At 43.7% G+C, this 16,831-nt stretch overlaps 1 protein-coding gene across 2 annotated transcripts in view; it reads left to right on the top strand.

Moving 5' to 3' along the window:
* The first annotated feature begins 279 nt into the window (after positions 1–279).
* Positions 280–16,831, top strand: part of CTPS2 (CTP synthase 2) — a 98,841-nt gene continuing 82,289 nt past the window's right edge. Inside the window, exons 1-4 of one of the 2 annotated variants that reach the window (XM_035000158.1) lie at positions 280–541; positions 6,028–6,233; positions 11,168–11,338; positions 13,508–13,608. In XM_035000158.1, coding sequence (XP_034856049.1) covers positions 6,068–6,233; positions 11,168–11,338; positions 13,508–13,608 — 438 coding nt within the window. In that variant the 5' untranslated portion in view covers positions 280–541; positions 6,028–6,067. Of the gene's footprint in view, positions 618–6,027; positions 6,234–11,167; positions 11,339–13,507; positions 13,609–16,831 lie in introns of both variants that reach the window. The other variant, XM_035000150.1, reaches the window with a different exon arrangement.

The raw sequence follows: 16,831 nt of genomic DNA, 5'->3' as shown, positions 1-16,831 counted from the left end.
TCTGGACTGTGAGCCCCTCAGAGGCAGGAGTCGAGTTCTATTTGAGTCCTCTTAGCGTTTCTGCAGTTCCTGGAGCGCAGTAAGGGATCCACAAACGTTTGTGGACAGTATGAAGCTCTTTACAGTGGTGAGAACTGGACGGGAGGACCCGAGTGAGGATCTCGCCTTGCCAAGAGGCGGGAGCTCGCAGGGAACGTGGCGTTCACCCGCGCCCCCGAAGTGCCTCTGCTGAGTGAGCCACGGAGGGGAGGAGCAGTCCCCGGGCTGACCGAGGCCTGGGGCCAAGTGCATCCAGGGCGGAGGGTGGCGGGAAGCTGTCTGTGCCTGAGGAGTGACTTTTTAGACGCTTGTTTTGGAGCACTGCACAAACGCGGGTGCAAACCCCAAGCTCACCAGCGTGAGTCAGCGGGGCCCGCCGCAGCAGGAGAGGGAAAGGTGGGCGAGGAGGGCGCCGCGCACCCCGAGGCCCGCGCGGGCGGCGGGAAGGACCCGGTGGCGACAAGGGACACCCCTAGCGGCGGCCCCTTCCCCAGCCCTACAGGTGAGCGCGGGCCCGCCGCGGGGCGGAGCGCGCTGTCCCCACCGGCCACTCTCCCGGCGCCACCACCACTGCGCAGGTAACCTCCCGCCCGGACCCTCCCCGGACCCCCAGGGCCTCCGCGCTGTGGCCACCCCGCGTCCCCAGGGCCTCCGCGCCCCCAGTCCAGGCGCGCACGTGGGGCCGGGCGCCTTTGTCCCCTCGCCGATGGCGCCCGCGCCGGGTCGGAGAGGGGCCGGCAACGGGCGCGTCCCCGCACCCGGCGCACGCAAACCGCCGGCGGACGGCAGACGGGCGGGGGCCGGGGCTGCCCTGCCGGCGCCCAGTGCCGTCGGAGCCCGCCCTGCGGCGGCCCACGACCGGGGCTCCGGAGCGTCGCGTTCCCGGGGTGCGCTTCTCCCCGCACGGGCCTCGGAAGGGGGCGCAAGGGCCGGCTGCACCCCGGTTCCCATTTCTCCCTGGCCTCGGGAGCCCAGAGAGCCCCGAGATGGCGTTGGCGGAAGTGAAGCCCCGCGCGGAGTGAAATGGCCTTTCTGTCCCCTCCCCCGCCCAGTGCACTGGTTGAACAACGACCCTAGCATTTTCCCCAGAATAGCTGCTTAGGGCGCACTGGGGCTAAGTAAAGCTTTCTTTCGGCAACAGTTTTTACAGATTCGATGTATAATTTACATACAACAAAATGCCCCCATTTTAAGGGTGCAGATCAGAGATTTGACAAATTATACACCCGTGTAACCACTACCCCAACGTGGACGTACACCATCTGGTTTCCAGCGTCCTCGGGAAGTTCCCTCGTGCCCCTTTCCAGTCAGTCCACAACCCCCCCCCCCCCAGCCTGCTTTCTATCATAGCTTAGTTTTGCCTGCTTTAGAACTTAGTAAAATGGGATCATTCAGTAAGTACTCTTGTTTTTGACTAATATTATTTTTTAAACGGCCGTCATTTGAGAAGGTGTCTCTTGGTGCTTCTGATGTTTTCAGTTGCTCTTGGGCCTGCGCTGTCCAGTGTGGTAGCCACTGGCCACATGTGGCTCTTGCGCATTGGAAATGTGGTGAGTCTGAATTGAGATGTGCTGAAGTAGACACACCGAATTTTGAAGACCTAGTACAAAAAAAAAGGGGGGGGGGAGACGTAAAATACCTCACTAATGAATTCTTATATTGATTGTTTGTTAAAATGATGGTATTTTGGATACATTGGGTTGAATAAGCTATTATTAAAATTAACTTCCTGTTTCTCTTTACTTTTTAAATATGGCTACTAGAAAATTTAAAATTACACGGGTAGTTCCTGTAATGTTTTTATTGGACAGCAGACAGAAGCCCCTCTACACATTCCTGTTTTACAGTCGGTTCTGCTCACTGCATATAGGAGTAAATGAAAAACTTCGGTCTTCACAGGGGGGAAAAACAACTCAATTCAAGGAAGTAGCTTTTTCCTGCAGTTTTAAAACTTGCTTCAAACTTACTTGTTTGCTTACAAGAGGTAGAAAGGAGTAGGTGTCTCCTTGGTATTAAGTTACTTTTTTTTTTTGAAGATTTTATTTGTCAGAGAGAAAGAGAGAGCACGCAAGCAGGGGGAGCTGCAGGCAGAGGGAGAAGCAGGCTCCCTGCCAAGCAAGGAGCCCGATGTGGGACTCGATTTGAGGACCCTGGGATCACGACCTGAGCTGAAGGCAGACACCTAACCGGCTGAGCCACCCAGGCATCCCTTAAGTTACTTTTTTTTTTTTTTTTTTTTTAATTGGAGGGAGAGAGAGAACGAGCAGGGGAGGGGCAGAAGTTCGAGAAGCCGACTTCCCCGCGGAGCAGGGAGCCCATGCGGGGCTCGATCCCAGGACTCTGAGATCATGGCCTGAGCCGAAGGCAGACGCTTAACGACAGAGCCACCCAGGCGCCCCTTAAGTTACATTTTGAAGAAGGACATTGTAAAATACCTGATGTGCTTTTAAAAAGGCATCTTGTGCTTTTTAAAAATATAGAAAAGTAGTAATTGCCTCCAGCCCAACCACCGAAGTATTAAAATTTAGCTTTTTGATGTACTTTTAATTAGTCTTAATTTAAAAACATGGTTGAGATAATATTATATTCAATTTTATATCCTTCTATATAGGGGAATTTTTTCTGAAAAATTCTTAGGCTTTTTGACAACCACATACTGTGACTTCACATGAATGCACTCCAGTTTTCAATGACGTTTTTCAATTTTGCTAATTTTTACAAATAAGAAGTCATTTTAATAGTGTGACAATGACAGTAGTGCTCATTTTATAACCAAACCAAACGAGAGTTTGTCCATCCGATGCTCAGCAAGCCAATAAAAACTGACACTGAGTTTTTGCAGTGAAGGAAGATAGGCTATTTATTGGCGTGGTGCTACCTAGGAGAATGGGGAGGTAATGCTCTAAAGTCCCAAACTACCCAATGGCTCGCAAGTAGGAGTTTTTAAGGGCAAGATTTGGGGCAGGGTCTCCTGAGAAGGTGGACGCCATTAATTGGAGGCTCATGAGATCATGCTAGCTAGCAGGTGCTCTGGTGGAGCTTCGTCTGGTCCCCTGGAGGTCTTTTCTATCTCAAGAGACTTGGAATCTGAAAAATATCTTTGTTCTTTATGTTGGAGATTTCATTAGGTACCTCTGGTAATTATATCTTTAAAAATTTTTTAAAAAGATTTTATTTATTTATTTGAGAGAGAGAGAAAGAGAGAACACGAGGGGGATGAGGGGCAAGGGGAGAAGCCGGCTCTCTGCTGAGAGAGCCTGATGCGGGACTTGATCTTGGGACTCCAGGATCATGACCTGAGCTGAAGGTGGACACCTAACCGATTGAGCCACCCAGGCACCCTGGTAATTTTATCTTTACTTGTAAGTGAATGGAGTTCCATTCCTGCAGGTTCCTTGGCCATTCCAGCTGTGCCTGGGGGTGATATGACCTCTAGAATTCATTCTTTCATCTCAGCTAACAAAATGGATGCTGGCTTCAAATTGCCTCTTAATTCCACAGGGAAGGTGAAGTCCAAGAGGGAGGGACCTTGACTTTTTGTCTACCCCTGTGTCCCCAGGACCTGGGAACATGTTAAGCATAATAGACCTATAATAAACATTTGTGAGCTGACTGAATGATGAGTAGATCGCTGTGAAAAATGATAACGGCTTTCACTAAGCACTTGGGCACTCTCTTTGTAAATGCCCACACGCCTCTATAAGGCAGGCACTGCTATGATCTCTGTTTACTGCACAGGTAGAGAAATTTGAGGTTTAGAAAAGTTGAAGAAGTTGCCCAGGGTCATAGCTGTAAATAACAGAATCAGCATTTGCACCCAGGCTGTCTGACTCTAGAGGAGGGGCACTTACTAAAATAGAAGAAATCAGCAGGGGGATGGGTAAGGGAGAGCTGTGAAGAGATTACCCCTATAATGACCAACTGGGCCAGTAGGAGCGGAAAGAGGTGAATATTCAGATACATTTTAGATCTACAGGAGGAGCATTCTGGGTTTGGATTGGTGGTTAATCTTTTGGGCTAAATCTAGCTGGAGTGAATGGAATGGCAGGTGGCTAGGGAAGAGGAACAATGGCACTGAATGTGATCAACTGGAGCGTGTAAAGAAAGGTGGGTCCAGGGACTTAGGGAAGCCATTTGGGATGGGACATGTATGTTTTGATGGCTACAGTTTATTCGCCGTGACCATGGTCGACTAGTTTAAGTTGAACTCAGAGCTCTGCAGTGAGATAACCTTATACACCTTCAAGTCCTGATCATTTGTTTTGAAAGTGGAGGAGAGTGCAAAATCAGAATGGGCATCAGCTGACCTCTCCTCTATTCCTTAGTTCATTTAATCCTCACAACCACCTATGAGATTTTTTAAATGTTGGCATATTTGAAGACTGATTTAAAAAGAAAAGATTTTATTTTTTGGAGGAATTTTAGGTTCACAGCAAAAATGAGCAGAAAGCACCGAGTTCTCATACACTCCCTGCCCCTACATGCACAGCCTTCCCCACTATCAATATCTGGAACCATTTGTTACAAATGATGAACCTACACTGATACATCATTATCATCCAAGCTCCATAGGTTACATTGGAGTTTGCTCTTGGTCTTGTACATTCTCTGGCTTTGGACAAATGCATAATGACATGTATCCACCATTATAGTATCCTACAGAATAGTTTCACTGCCCTAAAAATCCTCTGTGCTCTGCATATTCATCCCTCCCTCCCCCCAACCCCAGGCACCCACTGATCCTTTTTTTTTTTTTAAAGATTTTTTATTTATTTATTTGAGAGAGAGAGAATGAGAGAGAGCACATGAGAGGGGGGAGGGTCAGAGGGAGAAGCAGACTCCCCACCGAGCAGGGAGCCCGATGCGGGACTCGATCCCGGGACTCCAGGATCATGACCTGAGCTGAAGGCAGTCGCTTAACCAACTGAGCCACCCAGGCGCCCTCACTGATCTTTTATTGTCTCCATAGTTTTGCCTTTTCCAGAATGTCAAATAGTTGGAATCATACAGTATGTATGTAGCCTTTTCAGATTGACTTCTTTCACTTAGTAATATGCACTGCAGTTTCCCGCATGTCTTTTCATGGCTTGATAGCTCATTTCTTTTTAAAAGCATTTTTTTTTTAAAGATTTTATGTATTTATTTGACAGAGAGAGACACAGCGAGAGAGGGAACACAAGCAGGGGGAGCGGGAGAGGGAGAGGCAGACCTCCTGCAGAGCCGGGAGCCCGATGTGGAGCTCGATCCCAGGACCCCGGGATCATGACCTGAGCCGAAGGCAGACGCTTAATGACTGAGCCACCCAGACACCCCAGCTCATTTCTTTTTAGTGCTGAGTAATATTCCAAGGGACTGGTATTTTTTATTCTATTTCACAGATGAAGAAACAGGCACAGAAAGGATTAGTAACTTGCCCAGGTACGGCTTGTATAGATCAGTCTGATTCCAGATCATTTTCTCTTAATTTTACCATGCTTCTGAATCCCAGGGAAATTTGGTTTCTCATGATGAAGTTTGTCACATGATAGAGTTGGGGTAAATGGAAAATCAGGGCAATGGAGCCCGCCACTTTGCTTGCAGATAGTGTCCACCGATTTCTGCATAGAGCCAAAAATGGAAAACCTAGAAAATAAGACCTTGGGGCGCCTGGGTGGCTCAGTTTTTAAGCGTCTGCCTTCAGCTCAGGTCATGATCCCAGGGTCCTGGGATCGAGCCTCATCGGGCTCCCTGCTCAGCGGGAGGCCTGCTTCTCCCCCTCCCATTCTCCCTGCCTGTGTTCCCTCTCTCGCTGTGTCTCTCTCTGTCAAATAAATAAATAAAATCTTTAAAAAAGAAAGAAAGAAAGAAAGAAAATAAGACTTTGTTTCAAAAATTTACTTTATATGGAAAAATGCTGTGTGCTTTTGAAATTCTAGTTTAACTCACTCTTGCTTTACTGCTTTGAGAATATGATTCTCTTCCCTGACTCTTAATTTTATTACCTTTCAGAATATTTCTGGGTGCTGGCACCCAGCCACCTCCTCCGCCAATGAAGTACATTCTGGTCACTGGAGGGGTCATCTCAGGCATTGGTAAAGGGATCATTGCAAGCAGCATTGGGACGATTCTAAAATCATGTGGACTCCGAGTTACTGCCATCAAAATTGACCCCTATATTAACATCGATGCAGGCACTTTTTCACCTTACGAGCACGGTATGAAAGAGAATAACTTCCCCCCTCTTATAAGGCACTAGGTTAAATTGCAGTTCTTTCTCGTATTTGGGGTAATTTCTTTAAGATAGAGTTCCAGAAGTAGAGTCGCTGGATCATTCATTATGACCATGTGAATGTTCTCGTGGTTGTTGATACATTTTTCAGATTGCTGATGGCATTCCAAATTAGTCCACCCTTTTGGAAAACAGTGTATAAGGATACCATTTTCATTGTACTTTGTATAGTACAAATTATGTTTTGTTTTATTTTATCATAAAGGTAATATAGTTCTCTTAACATTTCATTGTTAAGAGAAAAAGTCAGACAATATGGTATATATTGACAGTTATACTGACGATATAGAATGGCATGAAGAAAATAAAGGTCCTCCATTTCCCAACACTTTGAGTAGTAACTATTATTAATGTTGACATTTTAATGTACATGCTAATTATTTTTAAAAAGGCATTAGCACTTACATACTTTCTTTTTAAACTTTTTACATACAAGCAGGAAAGTGCACAGATCATAAGTGTACCACTTGATAAAGTGAGCATACTGTGTAACCAGCCCCCAGATCAAGAAACAGAACCCCCCCCCTTATGCCCCTTCTAGTTTTTCCCCACTGAAACCACCAAGGTAACTGCTATCCTGTCTCCTAACACTGTAAATTACTTTTGCTTATTTTTTTACTTATTATTTTTTTACTTTTTCGTTTTGTTTTTATTATGCACGACATAATATACCGCATAACCTACTAGCAGGGACAGATGAGCATAACTGAGTTGTTTTTCAGCAATCAGGAAAATGCTTCCTTAATTAATGTTTTCTAAACTCTTGGACATATAGTAACCATTAACTCCAGAGATTACTTTTGCTTATTTTGGACTTTAAATGAATTGAATCTTTTTTTTTTTTTTAAAGATTTTATTTATTTACTTGACAGAGAGAGAGAGAGCCCACGCAGGGGGAACAGCAGAGGGAGAGGGAGAAGCAGGCTCCCTGCTGAGCAGGGAGCCTGATGTGAGGGTCGATCCCAGGACCTGGGATCGTGGCCTGAGCTAAAGGCAGACGCCCAACCAACTGAGCCACCCAGGCGCCCCATGAATTGAATCTTATAGTCATGTCAGTTTCTAATCTAATTTTTTAAAGATTTTATTTATTTTTAATCTAATTTTTAAAACAATGTACTGTGAACATTTATATATTTTTATACTCTTTTTGTTTGTTTTAATTTTTTTAAAGATTTTATTCATTCATTTGAGAGAGCGAAAGCATGAGCAGGGGGGAGGGAGAAGCAGGCTCCCCGCTGAGCAAAGAGCCGGATGCAGGGCTCGATCCCAGGACCCTGGGATCATGACCTGAGCTGAAGGTAGATGCCCAACCGCCTGAGCCACCCAGGCACCCCTATATTTTATACTCTTAAAGGCTGCACAGAATCTATACAATAATGGGAAATAATTTCCAATGTATTGATATTATAAACAACACTGTGATGGAAATCTTTAAAATTTATTTTTTTAAACATAAATGCCTACACGCAGAATTTCTGATTTCACAGGTAGGTATGCTTTTCAGGCTTTTGATGTATAATGCATATTACCAAAGGTTTTTAGATTCATGATCTCTTACCTATTAAGTGTAAAATCCAGAAAGTTCTGAAAATTTAAAAGTCTTCATAAGTTTGTGGCTATTTATAGTCTTTTTTCAAAAGTTTTGAAAATTGAAAAATCTTCATAAAGCCGTGACTGTTTCTAGTCTTTATTCCATTTGGAAAGTGTTTGCATTTGGGGTGTTTTCTAATATATGGCAAGTGTTCTGTATTACCTTTTCCATAATCTGAAAAACTTCAAATTTCAACATCCATCTTTTTTCCCAAGAATTCTCTGATAAGGGCTGTGAATTTGCACCAATTTATATACAAATCAACAGTGTATAAGAAGGCCTGTTTTTTTTTATACCCCTGCTGAATATTATTCTTTTTTTAAAAATTTTATTATGTTATGTTAATCACCATACATTACATCATTAGTTTTTGATGTAGTGTTCCATGATTCATTGTTTGCGTATAACACCCAGTGCTCCATTCAGTACGTGCCCTCTTTAATACCCATCACCAGGCTAACCCATCCCCCCACCCCCTCCCCGAATATTATTCTTTTTAAACTTTACTAACCTGAGAGAAAAACAAAAAACAACAAAAAAGGTTATCTCATTGTTCTAATTTAGATTTCTTTGGTTTTCATTTTGTCTGTGGAATGACTTATTCAAGTCGATGGGTAGATTGTATTTTTGTTTGAAACTGTTACCCAACTTCCTTCTGTGGAGTAAATTTCCTTGTCCCATTGACTTTGGACTTTGGTCATGTACGATGGTTAACGCGTCCTGGTTTGTTTGGAATTTTCCGGTTTTGAAACTGAAAGTCCAAATCCTGGGAATCCTATTAGTCCTGGGCAAACCCAAGAGGTTGGTGACCTTATTTGGTCATGTGGTTTGTTTTTCCCTAGGAGACATTAGTGAATGTGACATCTGTCTTGTTGAAGCAGAAATTTTCAGTGCAGTGGCATGATTTGGCTCTGTCTGTTTGGTGCTTCTGCTCTCTGCCATGAGAACGGCCTGCCCTGTAAAGGGATTTCTCCTTCAGTCTGGGTCCTGGAATGAGACCAAGTAGACTCACAATTGACCCACAGCCCCCACATAACACGTAACCCGAGGGAGAAATCAATAAACGTTTTGTAAATTGCTAAGATTTTAGGGTGGTTTGGTATGCAGTAAAGTTGACTAATCCCATGTGTTATGCCAGTTTTCCTTTGGATATTTTTTTAAACATTTTTTGAAGATTTATTTATTTATTTGAGAGAGAGAGAGAGAGAGCCAGTGTGCAAGCGGGGGGAAGGGCAGAAGGAGAGAGAATCTCCACCAGACTCCCCACTGAGTGCAGAGCCCAAGGCCTCCCAAAGATTTCATCCTTTACCTCCTGATTTGAAATGCCACCTTTCATTATATACTACATTTCTGTCTATACTCACGTCTGTCTTTGTACTCTGTTCTCTTCTGGATTTCTATGTTTATTCCTGCCTATCATTTTAAAAGCTGCAGCTTTTTATTATTAAATAGGTCAGAGCTTTCCACATTCCTTTTCTTCTTCCTTTGTTTTCTCTCTCTCTCTCTCTCTCTTTTTTTTTTTGGTGCAGAAAGGTGTTTTTATTATCCCTCTAGCAAAGCATTAACCTTTTTTTGTTGTTCCTTTGTTTTTTCTTAACCTCAAAGTGTTTGTTGTCTTCAGAATTAGAAATAATTTTGTCCAACTTTACAAGAAATTGCATTGGAGTTTTTGACAAAAATGTCTTTAAATTTATTAATTAATTTGGGGAAGAATTAAACACTGGAAAATATTGACTGGCCCATTCAGGAACTTTAGAAGTGATTTTCCTTTTATTCATACCTTCTTTTATGTCTCTGAAGTAAGCTTTTTAAGTTTTGTAAATATAGGTCCTACATTTCTTTGAAGTTTATTTCTGAGTGTTTTATGTACTTTGATTTGTGATGATACCCTTGGGTTTTTGTTTTTTTTCAAGTGATATATTAAATTCTTTTATGTAATAGGGATCTTTTTGTTTTTTTCATTTTTTGTTTTTTTAAAGATCTTGTTTTTTATTTTTTTTAAGATTTTATTTATTTATTTGACAGAGAGAGACACAGCGAGAGATGGAACACAAGCTGGGGGCGTGGGAGAGGGAGAGGCAGACCTCCTGCAGAGCAGGGAGCCCGATGCGGGGCTCGATCCGAGGACCCTGGGATCGTGACCTGAGCGAAGGCAGACGCTTAATGACTGAGCCACCCAGGCGCAACAACATTTTTTTTAAGTAATCTCTACACCCAGTGTGGGGCTCAAACTCACAACCCCAAGATCAAGAGTCACATGCTTCACCTACTGAGCCAGCCAGGAGCCCCAATAGGGATCTTTTTGGATATTTTGGTTTTGTGTATTCGTTGATGCTATTTTTTTTTAAGATTTTTATTTATTGATTATTCATTTGAGAGAGTGAGAGAGCACACGCAGGAGCAGCAGAGGCAGAGGGAGAAGCAGGCTCCCCGATGCGCAGGGAGCCCCATGCGGGACTCGATCCCAGGACCCTGAGATCATGACCTGAGCCGAAGGCAGATGTTGAGCCACCCAGGCGCCCCTTGTTGATACTGTCTTATTCCATCTTTATATATATGGAAATATATGTATGCATATGTATTTCAAGCTTCCTTTACTCACTCTTATTTGTTATAAGGGCTTTTTAATTTATTTTTTGTGTGTTTGTTTTGGTAATCACACCTGTTTTTCTAACAAATTAACCTTAGTGTCATCCTCAAGTTGAAAAACATCTGTTGGAATTTTTATTAAAACTACATTAAATCTAAGAACCTGTTTAAAGATTTATCATCTACAGTTTTTCTTTCTCTTCGAGGAATATAATGCATACATACTTTTTTTTTTTTAAGATTTTATTTATTGGGGCCCCTGGGTGGCTCAGTTAGGGAAGCATCTGCCTTTGGCTCAGGTCATGGGATGGAGCCCCATGTCCGGCTCCCTGTTCAGCGGGGAGTCTGCTTCTCCCGCTGCCTCTCCCACTACCCTCCCCCTGCTCCCGCTCTCTCTCTCTCTCAAATAAATAAATAAATAAAAATTTTAAAAAATAAAGATTTTATTTATTTATTTTTAGAGAGAGTGAACGTGCTTGCAGCGGGGAGGGGCAGAGGGAGAGGAAGTAGGAGAGAAGCAGACTCCCCACCGAGTGCGGGGAGCCTGTCTCCGGTGCTCGATCTCAGGATCCTGAGATCATGGCCTGATCCGAAATTAAGAGTTGGACGCTCCACCGTCTGAGCCAGCCAGGTGCCCCTGAAAGCAAATTTTTAATATTTACATTGCCTTTTTACCTCAGGTGAAGTGTTTGTCTTAAATGATGGTGGAGAAGTTGATTTAGACCTTGGAAATTATGAACGGTTCTTGGATATTAACCTTTATAAAGACAACAACATCACCACTGGGAAGATATATCAGCATGTGATCAATAAAGAGAGGCGTGGCGATTACCTGGGGAAAACAGTACAAGGTAATGTATTCCACAAAGGTTAACGAGTCCTGTGTGTTGAGCACCCACACCCTGCTCAAAATAGACGTGAAGTGAGGGGCTCCCTGAGCTCTACAAGTTCTAATCCTTTTCAAATCCTTGCTTTCTTTCCCTTTTCATTTTCTTCAGAGGTGTCCACTTCACCCTCCATGTTCTTGATTGTATTTTCTTCAGTCTTTTTCTTTATTACTAATGTTACTGTTTTCTCTAGTCCATATTATCTGTTTGTCTTTAGCTTTTATTTATAAAATCCATGCAGAACCATTCATTCATCATTTTTACCTGATTGAGGTGCAGACTTTTTTGGTTTGTTTTTTGTCTGTCTTTTATTTTGTCTGTCTCCTTTCTTCTTGTATCTTTGCATGGATGTGGATCACTCCCCTTTGAAGGACAGTGTCGGGAGGGACTAGGGGATTGAACTGCAGTGGCTGGTAGTACGGTCAGACCCTTTTTCATCAACTCTTTTCCTGAGTGGTATGATTCTCTTTTTTTTTTTTTTAAGATTTTATTTATTTATTTGAGACAGAATGAGAGAGAGAGAGAGCTCATGAGAGGGGGGAGGGTCAGAGGGAGAAGCAGACTCCCTGCTGAGCAGGGAGCCCGATGCGGGACTCGATCCAGGGACTCCAAGATCATGACCTGAGCCGAAGGCAGTCGCTTAACCAACTGAGCCACCCAGGCGCCCCATGAGTGGTATGATTCTCTTTTGTCTTGGGAGAGACCCCTGCCCTCCCCTCCCCTCCCATGTCTCTCCCCTCCCCCCAGCAAGTCTTGTATTCATGTGTTCCCGCCTGGTAGGGTAAAGGTGATAATCCCCATCTCCTTTATTTTTATTTTTTAAATTTTATTTATTTATTTGACAGAGAAAGACACAGCGAGAGAGGGAACACAAGCAGGGGGAGTGGGAGAGGGAGAAGCAGGCTTCCCGCGGAGCAGGGAGCCCGATGCGGGGCTCGATCCCAGGACCCTGGGATCATGACCTGAGCCGAAGGCAGACCCTTATCGACTGAGCCACCCAGGTGCCCCTCCCCATCTCCTTTAAATTGCATGTTGGATCCCGCTGAGAGGTAGACATGGGGGTGGAACAGATGGAGATCAAAAGATCAGCTGTGTAATTACTGAAACTGGATGTGTGGCTTAGATCTCAGTTACAGCTGTGCTTTCTAATAGTTTCCCCCTGAGTGTAGATCTTGGGAAGACCCACAGGAGGGAGAATTGCTGCCTCACACCTGCCACGTCCCTATGATGGAGAGAGGACAGGGCCCCATGCCTGGGCTCTGACTCCTGATCCCTGGGCTGCCCACGTGGAGGCAAAGCCCGGCCAACCACCCCCCACCCCCACCCCACCCCTGCCGCCAAAGGGGCCAAACAGCACGTGTAGTGTGGGTTGCTCTAAATGCACCAGTGGGTGACCACTTCCTCCCACTTTGAGGGAGCAGCAGGTGCGAGGTAGAGCAGATAGCTGATGTTCCTTCGCCTCAGCTTCCCAGAGGGCCACGTTCCTGCTTCGTGTATCACATTAGGTTAGTTGACTGCACCGTGAGGATGTCCCCGTGCACCCGCAAGGATGTCACCTTTCTGTCCCTTCAGCAGAGATCTGTAGCTGCAGGCCTGCTCACCACCAAGGGGCCTCCGGGCCTCAAATGCTCGTGGAGGGTTGTCACCTTTTGGCTTCTTCAGCTGACATTAGCAGCCACAGGCCCCTGGTCAGCATGCAGGGCTCAGCTACACCCTCTGAGGGGCCCCTCTCTGCTGGCTGGTGGGCTGCACAGAGTCTGCAGCACTGGGCCACTCTGCGTCTTTCTTCCCCCAAGGAATCCAGCACGCAGCACGCCTGACAGCCCTCCTTGTGGTTTTTAGTTGGCATTATAGGTGTTTCTAGATGCCTCGAAGATGGCATTTCTGCGCTCTGTTTCTTGTTCTCTGTGGTCGGCCAGGTACAAAAGAAATGGTATACCATTTAAATGATTAAACCTATATTGTGCCTATATTAATTTCAGTGAAATGGGTAATAACATGAGCACTGTAGTTTGTCTCATTTGCCAAGTGGCTTTCAGGTTATTTCAGAGGTCTAAAGACATGAACACATTCCTTTCTCATGACTGTGACCGTGAAATAAGCTTTTGTGCTAATTATTACTTCTTTCTACAGTTGTGCCGCACATTACTGATGCTGTCCAGGAATGGGTTATGACTCAAGCTATGGTGCCCGTGGATGGTCATAAGGAAGAGCCCCAAATATGCGTTATTGAGGCAAGCATGGAATTTTTCTGTATAAACTTATATCCTTCTGGGTTTTTAAGCATCTACTCTTCATTCATTCAACGCATATGTATAGATGGCCTCCTATGTACTAGACACTGGGCTAGGAGGTGGGATTATAGCAGGGAAGGACATAGACGGTCCCTGCCCTTGGGGGTCACAAGTCAGTGGGCCAGATTGACATTAAACAGGGCGAGTACTCCTGGGACTGTGTGCAGCAACTGACAGATCAGTTGCAGAATGCTTTCTAGTGAGTGCTGTTCGAGGGTTAAGGATGCTGACTTCTCTCTCACCCCCCAGTCAAAAATCCACGTAACTACTAACAGCCTGCTGTTGACCAGAAGCCTTACCAATAACATAGAGAGTGAATTAATACATACTTTGTATGTTATGGCTGTTACAGACTGTATTCTTAACAATAAAACCAGCTAGAGAAAAGAAAATGTTGTTAAGAAAATCATAAGAAAGAGAAAATACATTTACGGTACTGTACTGTGTTTATAAAAAAAAAATCCACATATAAGTGGACCCACACAGTCCAAACCCATGTTGTTCAAGGGTCAACTGTATTTGCAAAGTGCTTTGGAAGTAGAGAGAGACTGAGTTAGGGAAATCTGATGGTGGAGGCGATTTGGAGGTGAGAAGTGAGTATTAGCTGCTTAAAGAAAGAACATAGTATTTGAACTTGTGACTTATTTACTGTTTCCCTTCCTCTCAATGAATGAGAATAACGTGCATGTACTCCTTGTCTAAATGTCAGTTGACCTAATTGCTGGGCAGGACAGCAGAATAATGAACAATTTAGTTCCTACGTACTGCCTGCCCAAGTTCAGGTTTCCGCTGTGACCTCTGAGTGGTGTAGAGCTCCGTGGTTAAGAATCTGGAGCCAGACGGCTTGGGTTCTTAGCCAAGCTGTGTTACTTACCAGCTGGGTGACCTTAGCCCAGTGTGCTTCAGTTTACTCATCTGCTAAATGGGGATAATATTTTGAGGATTAAATAAGTCAGTACACTTAGTGCCTAGAATGGTGTCAGATCTATAGTAAGTACTCAAAATTTATTAGCCATTATTAAGATGCCTGTGTGACTTTTGGCAAATTACTTCTCAAAGCTTCAATGTACTCAACTATAACAATATGACAACAATGTAATATCGTAATAAAAGCCAGATGATATTAACAGGGTTGCTGGGAGGAATAAGTGCAATTGTATAAAGCACTTGGCATGTCTGGTATTCAGGAAGTGTTCAAAAACATGTGAGCTGTTCTTATAGTCATCATTGTCAGGGTCAGCAGACAGATGTTAGGCTATCTGCAAGATCCATTTTGTTAACAGAGCTGATAAACTTAACATAAATGTGCTGTGCTATCATACATTAACTATATATTATACTACTATAATAGTATGGTTGATAATATAAATGCGTAAATGTGCTATGCAAAACTTTCTCTCCCTTGCTATTTTTTTTTTTTTAAGATTTTATTTATTTATTTGACAGAGAGAGAGAGAGCACAAGCAGAGGCAGACGGAGAGGGAGAAGCAGGCTCCCTCCTGAGCAGGGAGCCCCATGCGGGGCTCGATCCCAGGACCCTGAGATCATGACCTGAGCCGAAGGCTGACACTTAACCGACTGAGCCACCCAGGCGCCCCTCCCTTGCTATTTCTTCTTTCACAATTTACAAGGAAAAGAGAGGGTGCTTCCTTTAGAATTTTTTAAAAATTGGAGTATAACATAAACACAGGAAAGTGTACATATCACAGGTATACAGCTTAATGAAGTTTTATGAACTGAACACACCTGCATAACTAAGCTGGTTTCCTTTGAAACATATCTATATCTAATACAGTGAATAGTTTGCAAACAGATTGAGGCAAGGATAAAGACAAATAATTTAAGAAAAGAGAAAGGCAGGTAAAAGCTCCAGGAAGAATAACATCTGATATGAGAACCGGGGCATAGCTTGCCTCTACAGTGAGGGAGACGTACGTGGTCACTCTCTTTATTGATTTTCGAGTTTTAGAATCAATCCCCAAGATGCATCAGAGAAGGCTTCAAAGCAGGGTTGTAAATGTCAGCTTTGAGGTGGAGGTGTGGAGGGGTGCTGGAGAGGGAGGGAGGGAGATAAGAACTTTATTTTCCACTGTGAGGCAGCTACAGATATCTGTAGTAGTTGGCAGAAAAAGAGGTAAAAATATCTCAGGTTAGTAAAGTAACCAGTACAACTAACAACTGAGATTGGGATCTGGGGATGGGGCAGCAGAGAGCTCCAGCCTCATCTGTTACAGTAGAAGTCAACTTTTGTGTTATTGTAGAAGGTGTCTGAAATGGGCAAGTCAAGAAAGAGTTGAGAGAGATGGTGTTTAGAGATGTGATAGAAACCAGCAGAAGAAATCATGAACAGAGGAGTTAAAACGCTTACCTTGAGGAATCTGGATTTGGAAGCGAAGAGGTGGGGTACAGGACTCCTGCTTTTTACTTTTTTGTTGGGGAGCGAGAATTCCTGTCCCTTTCAAGGTCCTTCTAGCCAGACTAAGAATCAAACTGACAGGAGAGGGATTAATTGAAATGTGCTGTGAATTTTTTTTTAAAAGATTTTATTTATTTATTTAATTGACAGAGAGAGAGAGAGCGAGAGAGGGAACACAAGCAGGGGGAGTGGGAGAGGGAGAAGCAGGCTTCCCGCTGAGCATCATGACCTGAGCCAAAGGCAGTCACTTAACCGACTGAGCCACCCAGGAGCCCCAAGATTTGCTGTGAAATTTAAATACACACTGAGCTTCAAAAATAGCATGAAAAAAAACCAGAATGTAAAATACCTAATACTTTTTAAAAAATTGGTGATATATTGGGCTATATAAAATATATAAAATATAATGTTAAAATTAATTTCTCCTGTTTACTTTTGTTCTTTTAGATGTGGCAACAAAAAACATTAAGATTATATTTTTATTTTTATTGGACAGTGCTGGTCTAGCACTTTCACTGGTTTTTGCTGTTCTAGCAATAGAAAAGGTAAGGGATCCAAAATGTGTCCATTTTCCCTGAAGAAGAACCAGTCTCTGGCCCAAAAGTAATGACCAATTTTCTAAACCTGAACATTTGTATGACTTTTCCAGTAATTTATTTTCTTTCTTTTAGTTTTTGTAGGTGAAAGAATAGCCACCCCCCCTTTTTTTAAGACTATTAACCTTAATCACAGGAAAATTTCCAAATG

The sequence above is a fragment of the Mirounga leonina genome, unplaced genomic scaffold (genome assembly GCF_011800145.1).
Source record: "Mirounga leonina isolate KUSES-001 unplaced genomic scaffold, KU_Mleo_1.0 Mir_101595, whole genome shotgun sequence".
Taxonomy (NCBI): Eukaryota; Metazoa; Chordata; class Mammalia; order Carnivora; family Phocidae; genus Mirounga; species Mirounga leonina.
The sequence above is the reverse complement of the archived record's forward strand: the minus strand, read 5'-3'. Positions and strand labels throughout refer to the sequence as shown.